The sequence below is a fragment of the Semicossyphus pulcher genome, unplaced genomic scaffold (genome assembly GCF_022749685.1).
Source record: "Semicossyphus pulcher isolate SPU_LCO1_2020_fin unplaced genomic scaffold, fSemPul1.0.p SCAF_24, whole genome shotgun sequence".
In the NCBI taxonomy this organism is placed as follows: Eukaryota; Metazoa; Chordata; class Actinopteri; order Labriformes; family Labridae; genus Semicossyphus; species Semicossyphus pulcher.
In genome coordinates this window covers 9,084,907-9,105,308 of record NW_027211698.1, presented here as the reverse complement: position 1 = coordinate 9,105,308, position 20,402 = coordinate 9,084,907, and the positions used below count along the sequence as shown (strand labels likewise).

At 44.2% G+C, this 20,402-nt stretch overlaps 1 protein-coding gene across 1 annotated transcript in view; it reads left to right on the top strand.

The window, feature by feature from the left end:
* The first annotated feature begins 3,425 nt into the window (after window positions 1-3,425).
* The window catches only part of dock9b (dedicator of cytokinesis 9b), a 41,610-nt gene continuing 24,633 nt past the window's right edge, over window positions 3,426-20,402 (top strand). Inside the window, exons 1-13 of the mRNA XM_069675449.1 lie at window positions 3,426-3,542; window positions 6,559-6,675; window positions 11,547-11,636; window positions 12,725-12,807; window positions 14,964-15,033; window positions 15,711-15,806; window positions 16,007-16,141; window positions 16,216-16,390; window positions 16,679-16,734; window positions 18,697-18,771; window positions 18,866-19,006; window positions 19,558-19,902; window positions 19,987-20,069. Of these exons, the coding sequence (XP_069531550.1) occupies window positions 3,426-3,542; window positions 6,559-6,675; window positions 11,547-11,636; window positions 12,725-12,807; window positions 14,964-15,033; window positions 15,711-15,806; window positions 16,007-16,141; window positions 16,216-16,390; window positions 16,679-16,734; window positions 18,697-18,771; window positions 18,866-19,006; window positions 19,558-19,902; window positions 19,987-20,069 (1,583 nt within the window). The remainder of the gene's footprint in view (window positions 3,543-6,558; window positions 6,676-11,546; window positions 11,637-12,724; window positions 12,808-14,963; window positions 15,034-15,710; window positions 15,807-16,006; window positions 16,142-16,215; window positions 16,391-16,678; window positions 16,735-18,696; window positions 18,772-18,865; window positions 19,007-19,557; window positions 19,903-19,986; window positions 20,070-20,402) is intronic.

Below are 20,402 nucleotides of genomic sequence, written 5' to 3'. Positions count from 1 at the left end.
CTGCAGCGACCATCATCTCCCAAACATTACGTCAACGTGCGCTTATGCAATTCTCCGCAGACTTCTGTGACGCTCTCCGTCTACACATGTGTGTTCGCTCGCCTCTTGGGAAGGGTGTGGACGGCTCACATGTCCTAATGGGTTCAAGCTGTGTAAAAACAAATCCTCCTCCCTCACTCTCTCTCTCTCTCCAACAATTTTTTAAGTCTTACGCACATGGGCTTCGTTCACACACACACACAAGCTCGCACATCCTCGTGGTGCTGCTGGCGAGGTACCAGCCGTAGCTCCAGGAAGCGTGATGGTGTGACAGCACTCCAGAGGAGCGGGTGAATGAAGCGGGATGACCTCAGTGCAGCCAGGGTCTCTGACAAGAGGCTGATTATCACGCTGAGCTGGTGACGCTGTCACTGAGGCCTCCGCGGGACGAGGAGGGGGGACGCAGTACAGTCAGCAGTCCATTACCGGTTGAGGCCACAGGAAAGGAATCGCTCTATTCGTGATGGTTAGTCCTGTGGCTCTTAAAGCTTTCCCAATCTCACCTCACCTCGTGGACGCCCTGTTGGAGACGTGAAACCACATTATTTTACAGCCCCTGTGCCATTATTTCTCTGAATGCTACATTTCAGCGAGTCCCTTTGAAGCGAGTACAGTTAAAACACGTTATGCTAATGATGCATGTTGCTTCACACATCAAGAGGAGCAGTGCAAAGAGTGAATGTCACACACACACTCTCGCACGCCTTTGTGCTACATTTTGTTAGGAGGGATGGCGCTGAAACTGTAACGGCAGACATGACGGCCTTTGAAGTCATCCCAACCCCTGACATCCCCCCCTCGTTCTGCGAGCCCCAACTTCTCACCCCGGAGGCGTAATTGGATGAGTTATTAATCATGCTTGCGGAGTCAGAGAGATCCAGTGGCTTGTAAACATCGACGCGGCTAACAAGTTTTGTGTAACACACCACTCGAGAGCAGATCCAAAATACCGGATTTGCATAAATCTACCCGCAGTAATTCCTCCCTGAAAACTTTAAATGTCATCATTCTGAAAGTCTCCGATAGAAAACAGCTGAGCCGAGGCGCCTCCGTTCCTCAAAGATAAAAGGCGAGAGAATCTCCTTTGAGAGAGCGCTGACTGGATGGAGAAACAAGGGGCAGCTCAAACTGTTCCTCAAGCAGCAGGAGGAGAGTGTGTGAGTGTGTGTGTGTGTGTGTGTGTGTGTGTTGCGTCTGAGAGCCGGATGAAGGGGAAAGTGTGTTTTCACTGACCCTGCTGTGGGTGCCTGCTGCAGCGGATACGGTGTAGGAATAGTTCAAAGCAGAGAAAATATCAGCGGGGAGTAGAACTTTATCAACACAGATTGAGTGTCTAAATACTGGTGCTGGTGCTGCTCACAGTTATTTTAAGAAATTTCAACAGCGACAGCGTTTTTTCAAGGATTTTAAGGATCATTATTTCAGGCTGATATAGATATTTTTAAGGGGGCGTATTGTGCTGGATGTCCAGACTAAACGTGGGTGAAGTTTCAAATCTGTAGGTAAAAGTATGTTGGAGTAATCCCCAGGCTTCTCAGCTCAGTCTGCAGGCTGCTGTGAACGCCAGTTTTCACACGTTTTTTTTCTACGTGCTGCACTTTGTGACATCACAGCGAGCTGGCCAATCAGAAGAAAGCGGGCTTGTAGGGGCGGGGTTTTCTAAAAGAGACAGAGCTGACTGAGTCGTTTCAGGCAGAGGCTGTACGAGGGCCTGCACAGAGCACCAGTGTGAGTTTTTTTAACTGTAAATTATGCTAAGCTACTCCAAAGGTATCACAGAGTGAAATATGAAGCTTAAAATTAGCATAATAATAATAATAATAATAATACCCCCGCTTTAAAGTTTAAAAAATGACGTACTGTACATCCAGACATACAGCATGGTCCTCACTAGCACTGTTGTAGCTAGCTCCTTATGATATATTATGATTGATAAATTTCCTCAAATGATGTCAGTTGAGTCAGCGTCAGTTAGGACTTAAGAATTAGAGGCTGTGAAGTTAGAAAGCTGTGACCTCTGCAGCCTGCTCTTCATCTCTAGCTGAAGCTATAGGCTTAAGGCTGCATTAGTTGCTACCATAGACTGTATAAAAAGATGGACGACATGACAGCTCCCTAAAAGTGAAGCCGAAACCTCTCTATCGCCCCCTGCTGACTGGCTGCAGTATAGCTCATAAAGCCCGCCTCCTCCATGTTAACAGATGGGACATGAGTCAAACTATAAAATCAAAATACACGCCAAATATCCTTATAGTTAGTTCTTATCATGCTGATTTATGTCCAAGTGTTCATTTTTCTGACAAGTTTAGTTTTAATTAGTTATTGGATGCTGTAAAAAGGATGATTGACAGCTCTGTTGACAAATCCGGCTCCTGCAGCCGATCTGTTCTGGATTAGCAGAGTAGAGGAGGATCGGCGAGAAGAGACGTAACTAAAACAATCACTACAGTCATTGAAGTACATATCAGTGAACGTCTGCTTCAGACCAACACAAGAAGCTGTTCTGCTGTTTAATACGCCGTTGTGGATCTTTGCTGTTTTTTTCAGTAAGTTAAGTGTGTGTTTTGGTTAGCGGAAGAGGCTATGGCGGCTCCACCCACTGATCTCTACTGCGCAGCTCTGGCTCCAAATGACGTCACCATCGCAAGATGGCAGCGCCCGCCAAGGGGGGTATTTTGGCTTCAATTTCGTACAATGAGAGCAGATGGAGACGCGTCGTCCATCTAGCATAACACACTCAAATCTAAAACCAAACTGTACCTTGGGTAATGTAGGCGCCAGGTTTTTTGCTGAGGGAAATTGCCGCACACATTTCTTGGGTTGTTTAAAGGAAGCCTGTTGGATTTCTGTATGTACTCTTCCCTTATACCTGCTGTTTAAAAGTATAACGTCTTTCCCTGTAATCTGTGGGCTTTAATCCAGATTGTTCCAGAACTTTCCCCCCATTGAGCTCTTCTTTTCCTTTACCTTTTCTGACACTTTTAATTTTAACACAAGCCAACATTAGGCAGGTGGAGCCGGCACATGACGACATAATCTCTGGGCCTCTTTTTCAAAAGGGGAGTGGTTGCTTCCTCCTCCCCTCCTCCTCCTCCTCACTAAAATCCCATACTGTACATACAAACACACACGCGTAAATGCACACACTCCCACAGCTGCACAGCTGTAAGGGTGGGAGGGGCCCGACCCTCCTGATGAGAGACAGAGCGGGAGAGAGGGAGAGAGGGAGGCTGGGCCATTGTGATTGAGTACAGAGGGAATCTCAGCGGACGTCGGCAAAGCTCTCTCAGCTTTCACACACTGCAGGCAACTTTATGCCATGGCAGTGCGCGCGCGGTGAGTCTCTTCACCTGACCGGAGGCTACACACAGGCAGGATTGAGCACCATGCAGGGCCGGGCTGGAAAACCCCCCAAACGGGAGATGGTGATAGAGTCCCCTCAGCAGTACAAGAGCCTGGCTGAGATTGAGGCAGAGGGGGAGGCTGTGTCACAGGTGGCAGCGGTGAGTGTGCGTACTCTGCCGTCTTTTACATCAAACTTCTTTAAAGATTTAGCTCTCGCTTAAAGGAAGTGATCGGATTGTTTAAGCAAGTTTTTTTTTTATCACTCAGATTTCCTTTCAAGAGCAGCTTTGAAGATCTTTTAAAAGGCAGAGGCGGAAATGGGAAATAGCAGCTTCAGGGTACACCTCTCCGGGGGGTTGAATGTTGATCTTTTTTTAGGAAATTGGAGCACTTGTGGCTTCCTTTGTTCATTAACCGTTTCTGCGCATCACAGCGAGGGAGTTTGACAAGTTGGCTGCAGGGGTAAAGACGCACACCAGGACACTGTACAAAGCTATACTGTACTTTTTATTCAGCCATTTTTGCAGCAAAATTTCCCTAAGTTTGGATTATTTTTTATCAGCGAATCAAGATTAAAAATGGTAGTTGAGCAGTTAGGTAAGAGTATTACTAACTGACATGATTTGACCTCACAGAGCAGATATCGTCTTTAGCTTTTTAACTTATCCTCCGCCTCTCTAATGTATTCATGCGATAATTACAGACGAGTCACAGTTCACAGCTGCTTGCTGTTATCTTCAGTCCGCATGGAAATGATCCAGGCCCGACGATTTACTGCTTATCAGATGATCTTTTACATCCAAAGGGGTTGGGAGATATGCAGGGATATTTATTTTGGTTACGTCACCAGGGGGGAAAGGAGGGTTGGACGAATCGAAATGTAAATCTATGGTCAGACGACTGTTTAATTGGCCGGAGTTTGTTCTGTGTTTATTGGACCTGGACCAAGAGGCTAATCCAAATCATCTGGACCGCAGCCACGCCTAGCAGACACACCAGGTCCGGGAGGCTATAATAATTTATAAATTAGAGAGATGACTGATAAACTTTTGTAATATTTTGTCTAGAGGCTGCAGTACAAGCACCTCTGCATTTAAACACACTCCTGTTACAGTCCAGACAACTTTTGGATGGATGCCCTGCATTGCAAGAAGATGAATCCATCTGACTAGAAATGAAGTGATGCTCCTCGCTCCATGTCCTTAGTCTACGCTGCCAAGGATCAGCACCACTAGGTCCCCGCTGCGTTGCACCCGACCCCCATGCCTATCCTAGCAGGTGGTAAGCCCACAGGGCAGCGGCTCCATGCTGTTTTTCGGGGTGAACCCGGCCAGGCCTCATGGGCAAAATCCCGGCCACCCTTCAGCCAGGTCTTGCTCCAGGGGGTAACCCTTGGGCCTCTCAATTTACCGGTCAATCTACGTTCCAACCTTCACGTGTGGTCATGAGCTCACGGATACAAGTGGCCGAAATGTGTTTCCTCCGCACGGTGTCTGTGCTTATCCTTAGAGATAAGGTAAGGAGCTCAGACATCTGGAGGGAGCTCATAGTACCGCTACTCCTTCGCATCGAAAGAAGCCAGTTGAGGTGGTTCGGGCGTCTAATTAGGATGCCTCCTGGGCAGCTCTCTGTGGAGGTTTTCCGGGCACATCCCAGAGACACCGGGGTAGACCCAGAACCCGCTGGAGGGATTATATATCCCACCTGGCGCTGGGAACTCCTCTGGATCCCCCAGGAGGTGCTTGAAAATGTAGCTCGGGAGAGGAACACCTGGGCTAACTTGCTTAGCCTGCTGCCACCGGGACCCGACCCCAGATAAGCAATTGTTAGCATGCTAACATGCTAAACTAAAGGAGTAGTAGACATTATTGCTGCCAAATATAGGAACCTTATAACTGTCTTGGTTAGCATGTTAGCATACAGATTCCTTTCTTTGCTTTAAAAAGCTACAATTGGGGCGCCCATCCAATCTCCCGTCCCATGTACAGAGGTCACAGTCCTCGATGTGGCAGCCCCGGGTTCGACTCCCACCCTCGGCCCTTTGCCGTGTGTCATCCCCACTCTCTCATCCCGTTTCCAACACTATACACTGTCCTCTCTCCTTAGATAAAGGCATTAAAGGCCTAAAAAAACTAATTAAAAAAGAAAATAGAATCATCTTGGTTAGCATGTTAGCATACAGATGTTAGCATGTAACTTTGAGCCTCTCATTTGTTCTGATTTTCAGCTTTTCTGTGTTTTACATGATTGTAAACTGAACATCTTGGAGTTATAAACCGCTGGTCAGACAGAACCAGCAATTTGAAGACATCCACAAAGCAATGCGACATCAGCGCCCTCATTTTTATTCATAAATCTGGCCTTTATTTTGTGCTTTGAAGCAGAGGAAATTGAAAAGAGGAGAGGATCATCTCTCTCTTCTTTCTTAAGTTTGACTCACAACTTTTTGCACGGTTTCCTTTTCTGAAATTTTGTTTGTTTAAAAGTCAACAGGTATTAATTTGTTTGGAAGTCCGTGCTTTTAATTTACACAGAACATATTGTCATCTTTAAATAGATCAAAGCATTGTTTACTTCCATATGTGTGTCACATGTGTAGCTCTAATATCGCAGTCAGGCTGGTTGAGGACGGACACGCTGGAGGAGTCTCTCGGGTCTCTTCTGTGGAATGTACGAGCGGACGTCTGCAGCGCCCGGGGGAGTTTAATCTGCGCTAGATCATGAACCAGGCTGGACTATCTTACCTACTGCCAAGAAGCCATGCTAACAAAGCCCTCTCTGTTATAATGCAGCGTAAGATTTACTGTGGAATGAAGAAACCTGTCCTCCTGCGGTGGGTACAGTCCTGGAAAGTCTCAGAGAAACAGATTTGAAGAGCTGCAGCAACCGCTATTATCTAGTTCTGGTTTTGAACGTGAGCTCATGAGACACTGAATGGTACAATGGCACACACAGACTCTCGCTCTTCCATCCCTCGCTTCTCTCATCAAGCGTCTCCTCTTCTGTTAACCCACATTCATCCCTGTATCTGCTGCTGGGAAAAAAGACAATAGCAACTTGTTGTGCAGAAAAAGATGCCCCTCTGTAACGCATCCAACAGCCCATACATTGATATCCTTAAGTCCACCAAGAAGCTACAGGTTGTTGATCCACTGCTGTGATCTTCTCCTTCAGGTGAAGCCAAAGGTCATCGAGCCCCTGGACTACGAGAATGTGATCATACAGAGGAAGACCCAGATCATCAGTGATGTTCTGCGGGACATGCTGCAGTTCCCCACGGACGACTTCCAGGTAAGACGTGGAGAGAGTTCTCTATTAAGCCCTGTGACAGTCTTTGCAGTTTAGTTGGCGACAATGTTTTAAGTTGTGGCCAATATTTAGCTCGGTTTTGGTCTCCACCACCTCCTGAAAAATGTTATATAACATGTTATATGCTCCAGCTGGTTGCTATCTTCAGTCTAATATGTGTTTTTGGGCTGTTATACAGTGGTTACTGGAGCGGGGAGTAAAAACTTAAAACTTGTGGGCTAAACCATTGCCCCTAAAAGTTGTGGTTGTCAAAACCAAAACAGTTAGCTAAAGATGCTAGTAGTAAGAAGAGCTACAGAAGTGTCCCAATTCAGGGGCTGCATCCTTCGAAGGATGTAATTCAAGGCCCATTTCGAGGGCACCTTCAGATGCGGTTTACAAATGCGTCCTTTTCCCAAACCTCAAAGGATCCATTGGGTGCATCCGTCATGGCCCAAAGTATCCCAAGATGCCAATTCAACCAAGATGCCGGACACTCAGTTTCAGCTCAATCAAACTGCTACTGATTCAAATGTAAAAAAAAACAAGAGGCCTTGAAACTTTGAATTCACTTGTTAAAAAAAAGGTTAAGTTATGTACGTTAGTTAGGTTAGCTAGTTAGCCAGCCAGCGAGCTACCTGTTGCTAGGCGACAGGAGTGGCGCTTTGTGACACAAGGACAAGGGCGGGAGCAGCTGGTGACGCAATCAGGAAATCCTTCGTCGCGTGCGTCCTTCGAAGGATGCAGCCCCTGAATTGAGACGCAGCCAGACTCTACAGCTAGCATTACTATGTTATCCACTTGTAAAGAGCAGGCCATTTGAGAATGGCTGGAAGCTTCCTGCTATTATGTAAAGCACTTAAAGCTCAATTCCATCAGTCAACACTACCGCCTAAAACAGCCATTTTTCTAAGTATTAAGAGCTTCTTTCCTGTTTAACTAACAAAAACAGATTCCTCTTAAATGACAAAAACAAAGTATTGAAGCCTCAACAGCTGCCTCGCTTTACATCGGCTCTCACTTTTACCTGAATGGAAACTCCACTGGTGGAACGAGTACCCTAGGTTTTTACTTAAGTCAAAGAACCCCACTAATATTGTCAGCAGTGTGTAATCGCTGGCTCACTGTCTCATAAATATTTACACCCTACATACGTCTCCTGCTTGTCTTCAAAGGAGCTCAAACACTATGTCAACATTGCGTCACCGCAGCGCTGGGATGGACCTCAGCGGGGGCCACTCCTCAGCTTTTGGAGAGAATAGAGGCATGCGTGAATGTTTGTCATTCCTCCAGTCTTGTGAATCTTTCAAGGATAAGGCTGCTCATATTTAATATTTTTCTTATTTTCAATAAATGCCATGTGCGGAGCAAAGCCAACAATGGATGTATCCCACCAAGTAGTAAAGCCTGATAAATCTTCTTCCTCTGTGCCATAGAGCTCCATTATTGTCCAAAAACTATTATTATTTATATTCTTCATTACTAAGGACAACCGCACTGTGGTTTATTTGGCCTCTGTCCCACATAAACCAGCACACTTTGGCATTTACTCGCTGGAGCATCAAATGTGTATCAGTCCACCGCTTAAAATAGTCCCTAAACGAACGTAATACTTTCTCCTGTTTTAATAACGTTCGCTAAAAACTACAATGACCAGCTGTATTAGGAAAGTTAAAATATTTTCGACCACATTCAAATTATCTTCAATTATCATTATGTTGCCATGGTGATAACAGAACAACAATCAAATCAAGGCAGTAAAACGGGAGAAATTAGATACTTGTGAATTGATGCTCGCAGCAATAACAGAGCGTTTGGTGGGAAATCTTTTTACGTGAAGTCTGCCTCCAAACTATTTCACAATCAGTACATGATGAGTGGTTTTCATTACGAGAAGGTCTGCCGAGCACAGCCATTAGTAACTGCCCAGGACTGTGAGTGTGAGTGAGTATGTGTGTGTGTGTCTGCTCCGACCCAGTCCGTCCATCTGTCTAACCTACCATATGTTTCACATCACTGGGCGCGGCGAGGCGAAGGGGGGAGCCAGCCAGACATATGGGTCTAGCATGAGCACGTGCTACACGGACACACACACAGACACACGTACCGTAACTGGGTGTGCAAGAGAGAGCTTTAGGAAGTAAAAGAAGGTGAAGTGGGTTATTAATTAATATCCTCTACATACACTTTTACAACACTTTTAGAGATCCTAAATTTGATTAATAATATGCCCAAAATAATTAATTCAGAACAGATGTTATGAATATTTTAACCCTGCACACGTTATCATACATATGCATAGATAACTTTCATCTTTCAAAGATAAAATACGACCTCTCTTCTCCCGCCTTCAGCCTCTCTGCCCAGATATATCTCCATGCTAGGGTGTTTAATTCCTGCCTGGCATTACCCTTTCCGCGGCCTGTGGAAACACGCTCCCCTGGCCCAGTGGAAGCCATCAAAGCCCCCGGTTTAATGACTGTGAAGGAATGCTGTTAATTGGCAGCCAGCAGTTCTCGCTAACAGTTGACTGACAGCGGTGTGCTTTGGTCGGAGTCTCTCTTGAGTGGCTGAAACAGACAGGCGGCATGTGTTGAATAGTTTTCAGTGAGTTGGCAATAGTGCAGATTGACAGATTGACCTTACTTTCCATTAAGTTTCATACTGCGTTATATTGCAGTATGAGTTGAGTTTGTAGGATCACCAAACACAGGCTAACCTCGGCCTTGAAGTTTTATCTCATTCTGCTAACACGCTTATTTTTATTGTCTGACTTTTTGAGTAATATTCTCTTTACTGCTTCACTAAGAAGATTGATACCACTCTCTTATATATACACTAATCATGGAGCGAGAGGGAGTTGACTAGCTTAGGTTAGCCTAAAGGCTAAAGCAGTGGGAAACATCTAGCCTTGCTTTGCCTATAGGTAGAAAATATTTATCAGCATTTCTAAAGCACACAACACACAATACATCTCTTCTAATAGGTCTATGTGTGTGAGTTTTATTGCCTGACTAGCTGATACCACCTGCTTCCAGACTATATGCTCACCTTAGCTAGGATTTTCCAGGTTTTAGCTTAATGTTTAGTGTAAAAATAGCAACTTTCATGGCTTGTTATATTTCTTTACTTTGGATGGAGACAAGCTAGCTGTTTTTGCATGCTTCTAGTTTTCCTGCTAAGCTAACCGCCCCATGACTCGCCTCTAATAGTCCTATGTGTTTTGCTATTTTGATTTTATACAGATTAAAGAGATAAAAGAGAGCCGACTAGCTGATACCACCTGATTCAAGGCTATATGCTAACCTTAGCTATGTTCCAGGTGCTAGCCTCATGTTTAGCGTAAAAATAGCAAATAAGCACTTTCTAATGGTAAAATCACAGATTAAATTAGATGTAAATTGGGGTTGTTATAGTTTATTTTCTAAGTCAAGTCAAGCTAGCTGTTTTTGAGTGCTTCCAGTTTTCCTACTAAGCTAAGCTAACCACCACCTAGCTGTAGCTTCATAGTCATCAGACAGACATGAGAGTAGCATCATTGTTAAAATCTATCTTGCGATAAAAAAACAAATAAGAGTAATTTCTGAAACTTTTTTCTGATCTTTTCATGCTACTATGAAGCTTAGCATAAGCATTGTAGCATCTGAATGACCCACATAATCCCCACCACAACTATTTAAACATCACTTATACCACTGATTTTTATACCAGATTATACAGGACTGAATAAACTGAGCTCAGCGTTGGCCACTGACACGTCTTTGATAGCTTTTGCAAGAGCGAACTGGACAAATGAGGGCAGAGGTTCGATAGCTGTGTGTGCTCTCCAGTGTGTGAATCGCAGATATATGACAAAACTAGGTCACTGTGCCACTGTTTCCTACGCATCTTTGTGGGTTGAGTAGAAAAGCAGAGCACTAAGTGGGAGCAATGGTGGTGGCAGCGTCCAAAAGCTTTGAAGGCCAGGCAGCTCGACCGTCTTGACGCCCCAGGGTGCCTTTTGCTCCTCGGCTATGGATCCTCACTCGTCTCTCTGTGGCTGTATCCGTCTAATAGGACATGCAGGGGGATGAATTAGGGCTGGAATAATACAGACTGCATAACAACGTCTTTTTCTTTTAAGTAGCATCTCCTTTCTTCTCTACTTTCTACTTTAGATTTAGCACTTTGTTTTAAAGAATGATATATCAGTATCTTAGAAATACTAGCATCTAATAGCGACAAGGCTAATGTTCAAAGTAGTGACATTCAAACCAAACCTGTCTCTTCAAAATTGAAAAAATCCTGTAAAAGATGATGTCAGAAAACACTCGATTGGTTTAAAGAAAGACAGAGCTAGGCTAGGCTTTATGCTAAGGACAGAGCTAGGCTAGGCTTTATGCTAAGCTAGGATAATATTCCCCTGGATCTAGCTTAATATTTAGCGTCCATATGTGAAAGTGTTCTCAATCAAACTCTTAGCAGCAGTTACATGCAAATTACCCTTAGTGTCAAACTCTTCCTTTAAATGTAAGCTAACAAGCGCTAACAATCTCATATGATATAACCATCTGGATGAATGGGAGGGAATCAGAGAGGCATAGCAAGTAGCATCCTTCCACTAAAGTGTCCTTGAGCACCCCACCAGCAGGAGTCTGCAGCTTACATTGATCTTTGACCTTCCTTTGAAGGAGAGTACAAAGAGAACTGCCCTGTGGGGATTAATAAAATTTCATATAATCACAAGGAGCGATGAAACCAACACTGAACACACACCCGGAGCGGCGCATGTTTTCACTATGGGAGTGAGTTTGCCCTGTTGGGTGTAAACAGCAGCAGGATGGATCTCTCATGCCAGTCTGTTTCTCATGCCTGCTTTGACTTTCTCTCCTCAGATCTCCACCCTGAGGCGCCAGGGCCGGACTCTGTTCTCCACCGTGCCGGAGACTGCTGAGAAAGAAGCTCAGTCGCTGTTTGTCCAAGAGGTAAAACTAACACATACCTGGGCGTTAGCCTGCTTTGTCCCGTCTTTATCCTTCGATCTTGGCTAAAGCCTCAACGTCTCTGTCGTGACTGAAGCCCGGCGCTATCCTTGTGTTTGGCGCACCGCCATGTTTTATCTCCTTTCCTCAAAAAACAGGTGCTTCACCTCTGTCCAGATACTACAACTGACTCTAAGATCCTGCCGCCAATAAGTTAAGACAGGAATCCAGCGAAGGACTTATTCTGATTTGTTTATGGTGCATGGTTAGCTTTTAGAGAAGGCTAGCGGAGAAATCCGATAGGGAGCATGTCAAAAATGTTGCTCTTACCCTTGAAATGAACCTCCGTTTGTGATCTCCGCCCTCACATGTTTCCTGACAATACAGAGGATCAGCCGCAGATGGAATCCACAGTTCACTTTATGTTCACGTCATGTTGTTTCAGGGGAGCTGAGCGCTGGGTTTGGTCGGGGTGCGGCCCTGTAGAGCCTGATAGGGGATAGTCCCCCATGGCTGCAGCCAGGAATTACATCATAACTACATCTGGAGCAGCTGTGCAGCCCCCATGCAGATGGATGTTCCTGTTATGAATTTATTTTTCTGCCTTTTAGTGACCCTTCGCCTCAGTCCACATGGGTATTTTATGCATTCGCGGAATTGGTGAACACGTCATGGAATATTACAAAGCAAGCCAGAATATATGACCAACAAAATGCCTGGAAAACAAACTTCTGGGAACCGTTGGTAGCTTCAACGGCAGCTTGTTTTATGACAATGAGGAAAATAATAAATACATGTTGCACAACCTCAACTTGTAACATGAATCCTGTCCATTCAGACACAAAGATACCGTTATTCCACTGCCTGGAATGTCGTACGATAAATATTTGTCTTGCTAATTCAGTTGGATTGAATGCATTTTCATTGATTGCCATGTTGCGTCTGCTAAAGCTCCTTCAACCCTTAAGATCTGCCTTCCAACTCCATTCCTTACTTAAAAAAATGGAGGTAAATCAAACGTACCCATGTGCGTGTCTGGCCCATGCATGTAAGCACACGTCTCACCCCCTCTTCATTCTCTGTCTCTGCAGTGCATCAAATCCTACAAGTCTGACTGGCATGTGGTCAATTACAAGTACGAGGAGTATTCTGGAGACTTCCGCCAGCTCCCAAAGTGAGTGCTATTGCTATATAATGTGCCATCCAGCTGTTGACAATTATGTATGTATTTTGTATGTAGCTTCATACCCATGAATGCATCGGCTGTACAGCTCATAGTCGGCTTTATCCGCTGCTAAATCCCTCCAAGGGATGTTTTCATCGTGCTGTGTTTAGTGACACTGCCCTTTTGTTTACAGCCAAGTGAATGTTTTAGCCAGATCTCTAGAAAGACGGACAATAGCCCCTCGGAGGCCCCGAGCTCTTCCACAACAACAATAGAGGCTTCCGATGTTTCTCTACCAAGGATAAGCAAAGCTATTCTGGGACTGCTGCTGATTGATATCATTTAAGCTTAAGGGAAATCCCACAAGGCCTGAAGCACCTTTGGTCGAACCAGGACAGGAATGTGCTTTACAGATGTTGTGTGTCATGTTTAAAACATTGTAGAGTGAAAGCTGGACAAGCCCCGACCTTGGCCTTGACTCTGTTTATGGTAGTAGTTCCCCAGAGCAATCTGGGTCTTGTGAAGGTCAAAGGGCAAACGGTCCGTCTGGGATTTGAGCTGCACTTAGAGAGGCAGCAGGAGTATTTGAGCTACTTCCTGTAAAACTAGAAGCATTACTGAGTCCCGTTGTGTATTTGCTTAAGCTACACAGGGAAGAAGTTTCTCTTGCCTTTCTTAAGTTCTATAATATTATTTCACTGCACTTTTTTCTGGCCTTTCAATGACCTAAACATGGGGTCTCCATTTGGTCCAAAACATACCTGCCAGAGACCTGACTAGATCTAAGACGTTTGATCTTATTACACCTGCAGTAATATATTTACATTGGCTACCAATACAAGCCAGAATCGTTTCAGAATCCTCCTTGTGTCTGACGAGGCTTTAAATGGATTCCTGCTCCTTCATCTTTCAGAGGTAGAGCCTTTGTTCAGCGAGCTCCTCTCCTTGGGAATAAGCTCCTACTTTATATTCAGGTGGCAGGCTCTGTTGTTTAAAACTAGGTTTAAACCCTTTTTTGTCTGGCTTACCCAAGAGGTTTCAACAGTTACCAAGGTGTATATGGAAAGATTGTTGAGAAGCACAATTATGAGAAAGCAATAGAAATTCCAATCTAATCAAAGAAACAGCTTTAATGTGTTAGCCACCACACAGGGAAACTGTTAGCTGTAATTTAGGAGTTAAGAGTTCGAATAGTTGACAAAAAGTAACGGAGAAGTTGAAATACATTCCTGAACAAACAGATATATTGTTGAAATTGTGATAAATACTTTGCTCACAAGTTGTGTTGGATAAAAGGTTGACATAGTTAGCTTCAGTATCGGATGTATGGTTAAGCTAGCTAAAGATAACTGATAAACAGTTGAAATTGCGAGGTAAAGTATTGGATGAATTATGAAATAGTTAGCAAGCTAAACGCAATGGGTAAGAAGTTGAAAAAGTTAGCTAAAGTATTGATATGTGGTTAAAATAGTAAGCTAGCTAAACAATGGATGGAGAGTTGAAAAAGTTAGCTTAACAATTGATATATGGTTAAAATAGTAAGCTAGCTAAACACAATGGATAGGGAGTTGAAAAGGTTAGCTTATGAATTGATGGTTAAAATAGTATGCTAGCTAAACACAGTGGATAGGGAGTTGAAAAAGTTAGCTTGACGATTGATAGATGGTTAAAATAGTTACATGTAGCTAGCTAAAAACATTTGCTAGACTTAAGAAGTTAGCTTAAGTATTGATATATGGTTAAAATAGTAAGCTAGCTAAACACAGTGGATAGGGAGTTGAAAAGGTTAGCTTCTGAATTGATGGTTAAAATAGTAAGCTAGCTAAACACAATGGATAAACAGTTGAAATCGTTACCTAAAATTATTGGATAAATAGTTATATCAGCAAGCTAGCTAAAATTATAGAAAACTGTTAAGGCTAACTAGCTAAAATAATCAATAAATACTTGAAATACTGAGCAAACATTAATTGTGAAATTGTTTAGATAGTAGCTAGCTAAAATGATGGATAAACATTTAAAATAATATTTGACCTGGAGCAGAGACTTCGTGCTAAGCTAAGCTAATTGTCTAACTCACCCCATACTTAGCAAACATGATTTTCTCTTTAAATAAACAGATTGAGGTTGAACTGCTCTAAATGAACTTTTCTCTGTACTTTCAGTAAAGTGTTGAGACCCGAGAAACTGGCACCTCACCTGTTTGAGGTGGATGAAGACGTGGAAAAAGATGAGGTAAGCCCACCAATCACAAAGTTTCTCTCCTCTTTGTCCCAAAGTCTTTTCAATATTCACTTCGACTCATTTGAGAATCAGAACAGGCGATTCAGAAAACCTTTGAAGAGTTAATAACCATGACTCTGTAAGCCAATTCAACCTTTCTCCAGGCCTCGCAAAACCCCGTTCAAACAAACCTGATTACAAGTCGGTGCAACAGAGCACAAACATTTAACTCATTGCTTAATATGTATCATTTATTTAATTTCACTCGCTTAATTTAAACCAACCTTTGAAAGTGTTGTTTAATCTTCCAGGCCTTTGCTGTTTCCCGAGAATAGCTGACATCTTCATGACATTTGTAGCATTTTAAAGGCACATCTCCTCCCAATAATTACCTCGCTTCAGGCATCGATTTAACCAAAGGCCGGTGACCTTTAATTGACGCACCGTCATGGCTGAAATCTCCTGAGATTAGAGAAGTGCGGCGTGGATGTAAATGTTGATCCTAATTAAGAGCATTCTTCTCCGGTCTGACCGGACAGTCAATGGGTCTCTGTCCTCCCACTGGTCTTGAGGGCAGTGAGCAGATTTTAAAGATCAGTGTGTTCAATAAAGAGGGAGACTTATACTGTATGTTTGTTTTGATGGTACAATACATGTGATAATGTGTGTTGTTGCACCTCCTCCTGCAGGACACAGCCTCCCTCGGATCTCAGAAGGGGGGAGTATCTAAACATGGCTGGCTGTACAAAGGCAACATGAACAGTGCAATCAGTGTTACTATGAGGGTGGGTACAAAAACCTCTTCTTATAATATAGGTGGTGTTTTTAGCTTAGTATTATGTCTGCTTGTACTGTATGTAGCCTATACTTGTCTACATTTTCATCTCACCCTTGAGTTATCCCACGCTCCATCTCCTCCATTGAGGTATTTTTAGAAAGAAAGAGGCCACTTGGGATGTAAACTTTGTGTATTTTCATCCCCTAGTCCTTCAAGAGGAGGTACTTTCATCTGGCCCAGCTGGGAGACGGATCCTACAACCTCAACTTCTACAAGGACGAGAACACCTCCAAGGACCCCAAAGGAACCATCTTCCTCGACTCGTGCATGGGGGTTGTTCAGGTAAAGCACCTTTGGAAAAGATTTGAGAACATTTTAGGGGTAAGTCTGATTCGATGCTTTTTGTGTAATTGCAGAACAGCAAAGTGCGCCGCTTCGCCTTCGAGCTGAAGATGCAGGACAAGAGCACCTTCCTGCTGGCTGCAGACAGCGACACGGAGATGGACGAGTGGATCGGCACCCTCAACAAGATTCTCCACAGCAGCTTCGAACAGGCCATGCAGGAGAAGCGGAACGGAGACCTGCACGACGGTGCGTTTACGCGCATGTTGGCAGCTCGATTATTTCTACATGTATTCATTCGCTGCCTCACAGTGTTACAGCGTCTCACCTGCAGGCAATTCGCTTGTACCCCATTAAATAATTGATCTCTCAGATGTTTCCCTATGAAACCACTCATGCTCGATAAACAACTTTATTATTAACATATCTCCTTATGTAATCCTCCATTGCACATCATAGCGAGGCAGGGACTAACACATCATTCTATCTTTGTATAACTGCATCAGCTAACAGACCTCATGCTGATCTCTCCAACAGATGAGGACTTCGGGAAAACAGACCTCTCCATCGGAAGTTTTCAAGACGGCTTTCAGGTAGCCTGTTTCTTCCATTTAAAGCAACACATTTAACTGGTTCTAAGCACCTCTGCTTGACCACATAAAAAGCCACAACATGTGGATTAGTCCGCAGGGCGTAGAGGTGCTGTAGATGCCTGAAGGTGCCACATTACCTCACTTGGAAGTAGTCTGAAATGTAAGTGGAGCTTTGCTTTAAGTGGAATCATTAAGCAGCTGTATTTCCTGCAACCAGGTTCCAGCATTTCCCCGTTGGTGCTAACCAAGCAAACATCTGGTAGAGTGTGCATGGTCCCCAAATGTAGAGGCCAGACGAGGCCAGCGCTGGTGTTGGAAAGGAGGCCAGCAGTGGAACGTGGCAGTCTGGAAACAAACACTTAACACTGTATTTACCAAATCATCATATTAAAGACATAAAGCTGCACTTATCAATATCTTTACATCTCACATGGATCGAATGACTTTGTCTGTAGATGCATATAAACACAATCTATTCTGCATTTCCTCTCAGCTCTATGGGATGCTTTAGTGCAACCATTCCTCATCTGAGAGCTAGGGGCCAAGAGCTACTTGCATTACATCGCTGTAATCGCTGGTGGCGCCCCATGTTGATCCTTTTGTCGACTCGAACGTTGGTACCACAGATGAGGCGCACACACTTGTCCTTCACATTCATAGCAGGATGAATTAATGGTTAAAATAGTAAGCTAGCTAAACACAATAGATATGGAGTTGAAAAGGTTAACTTAAGTATTTAATATATGGTTAGGAGATGGCGTGTTTTCTGCTTTTCTTGCCGTGGCCACCTTCGTCGTCCATCATAGATCTAGCTAAACAGGCTAATAGCACCTAACTCCTCACTTTAGCTCAACTGTACTACAGCATAACTGACCCGACCTGTCGACAGAGGTTGCTGCAACATTGCTGTGATTGGTTTGGTTCAGACTCTGACAAACTTGCCAGGAGCATCACAGTTTTTTATTGACAGCTGATCGGCCTGTCTTATTATTTTGTATAGGGGGCGGGACATCTGTGTGTTTGATTGAATTGAAGTGGGAAGATGCTTTCAAGGTGCATTTATTGTCGTCAGATTTTTTGAACCTCTTGGCGAGCTACTTAACTCCAGACCTGTTGGACACCCCTGCTTTAGTGTCTTTCAGCTCTTTGTTCTGATTTCATGACTTGCAACTTTTATGTTTTGTTTCACTCCCACCACTTTCATTAGTTTTTTTCCAGCAGCAGCCTGTAGCTGTTAACTGTGGAAGGCTCTAACAAACCTACTGCATACTATATTACAGCACCAAACAGCAGACAAACATGATTACTCACTTCTGAGCAACGTTGAATATGAATAACCAAAACAGAGTTTAAAGCTCCTGTGAGGAGTTTTTCAGTGGTTATGAAACAGACTCTTTATGAGCTATAAAAGCAAACCAGACCATCAGCGACAAGATTGATTATTTCTATGTAGTTATTTTTAATGCCTGAAACTGAGAGAGAGAAGAGGTACGGCTTTGTCCACAGGGGGCGCCAAAATCAACACAAACCGAAAGTTCCTCACAGGAGCTTTAAAGTTAGTCAATAATGGGATTATTTATATCTGTTGAACTTAAGACTCTATGCAAATGCTAATGTTGCTACGTATCTTCTGGATGTCTTAATAGTTCAGACATAAAATAGGTTAGTACAGCTTTAAGGGTAGAAAAACACTGTCCTGATGAGACACAAAAGGATTGTCATGTTCATTATGTTGATGAAGCAAGATGTGAGACTTGCCACATTGTTTGGCTGTGCAGCAGTCAATCATTTTATAATTATCCTTTGGAAATGTTTTATCAAGACATGATAATAAGAGGTGATGATGAGGACACACTGTCCTTGGATTTCCTGATGTTCATTCCTCCTCTAACTTTTAGTCCATTCAATACCTTTACATATAATAATCTGTTTAAATATATGTTTTTGTTTTGTGTTGAACAGACTGCCAGAGACATCGAGTCCAAAATGAGGAGTGAAGCTCGCCTGAAGCTCTTCACCTTGGACCCAGACACACAGGTGACAGAGTTTTAACCCGCCTTCAAAGTTCTGCACCTTCTGTTTAAATTCTCACTAACATTCAATCAATTTCACAATCCCCTCTTCTCCACAGAAACTGGACTTCTCTGGCATCGAGCCGGACGCGCGGCAGTTCGAGGAGAAGTTCGGGAAACGAGTCCTCGTCAGCTGTCACGACCTGTCGTTCAACCTGCAGGGCTGCGTTGCGGAGAACGAAGAGGGACCGACAACTAATGTACGTTCCAAGGGTGTTTATTACAAGCTGCGGCGTCTGTTCCGATCACAGTTTACACAGAAGGCACATTCTCCCTCAAAGGCTCCACTTTTCGCAATCGAGGGCGAGCTTTAAATCGGTTAAGAAGATCACACACAGTTCAGATGGCCCACTTGGCGGGGGCCCCCTGTCAAAACTGGTGTTGCTGGCGCAGGGGAATTGACGTTACCGTGGCAACCGCCCCCGGGCCTCCCACCGCGCGTTAGTCGCACCAGTCTGAGGCTGGTTTCCTGCCGTCACTCTTCGAGGTCTCTGTCATCTGCGGGAGAGAGGGCAGCTTCTGCGCTCTGCAGACCACAGCTATTAGCTTACACACACGCACACACACAGATGGGTTCGTGTAATGGAAGCGCATGGTGGAAAAAGTGAATGGGAAGATGGATTACATCAATAGTACATTTTGACTTGCTGGAAAGTGAGAAGTGCATTAGGAAGTATGCCCTCTTCCCTCTCGTTTTCCTGTTCAACTTCCGTCCCAAAATATTTCCCCTCTTCTCCTCTTCCCTCAAAAGGTCGAGCCGTTCTACGTGGTCCTGTCCCTCTTCGACGTCCAGAACAGTAGGAAGATCTCAGCCGACTTCCACGTGGATCTCAACCACCCTTTGGTCCGACAAATGACGTCAGGGTCGAGCGGCGGGCAGGAGTTGCGCATCAATGGCAGCAGCGATGGTCCTCTGGCTGTCCACAGGCAGGCCAGCGGACTCCCAGAGGGGGCTCTCCAGTACCCTAAACAGGGTGTGTTCTCAGTCACGTGCCCTCATCCTGAGATCTTCCTCGTGGCCAGGATTGAGAAGGTGCTGCAGGGCGGGATCACGCACTGCACTGAACCCTACATGAAGAGCTCAGACTCCACAAAGGTATTAAAATTAAGCTCTAATGTTCGTCTTTCCGCTCATTTATAACTAGTCAAATCAATCGCCTGTTTTCTTGCGCACCTGCAGATGGCTCAAAAGGTGCTGAAGAACGCTAAGACAGCCTGCAGCCGACTGGGACAGTACAGGATGCCATTCGCTTGGGCTGCAAGGTGTGAAAACCGTCATGTTTTTCTTCATCTGAGAGACGGCTCGAGATCTCGATTAAAAGGAAAAGTGTGACATTTGAGAAATTGCTTATATTTGCTCTGCTGCAGAGAGTTAGATGAGAAAATCAATAGCACTCATGTTTCCAAGCACCAGCGTCCTGCTAGCTTCTCTTAGCTTAAAGAGTGGAAGCAGGGGGAAGCGGCTAGCCTGGCTCTCTCCCAAGTTAACAAAAACAGCTTAACAACACCTTTAAAGAGGGGGTATCATGCTGTTTCATATTTCAAGACATATATATAATGTAACAATGCTGGATGTCCAGACTAAATGTGGGTGAA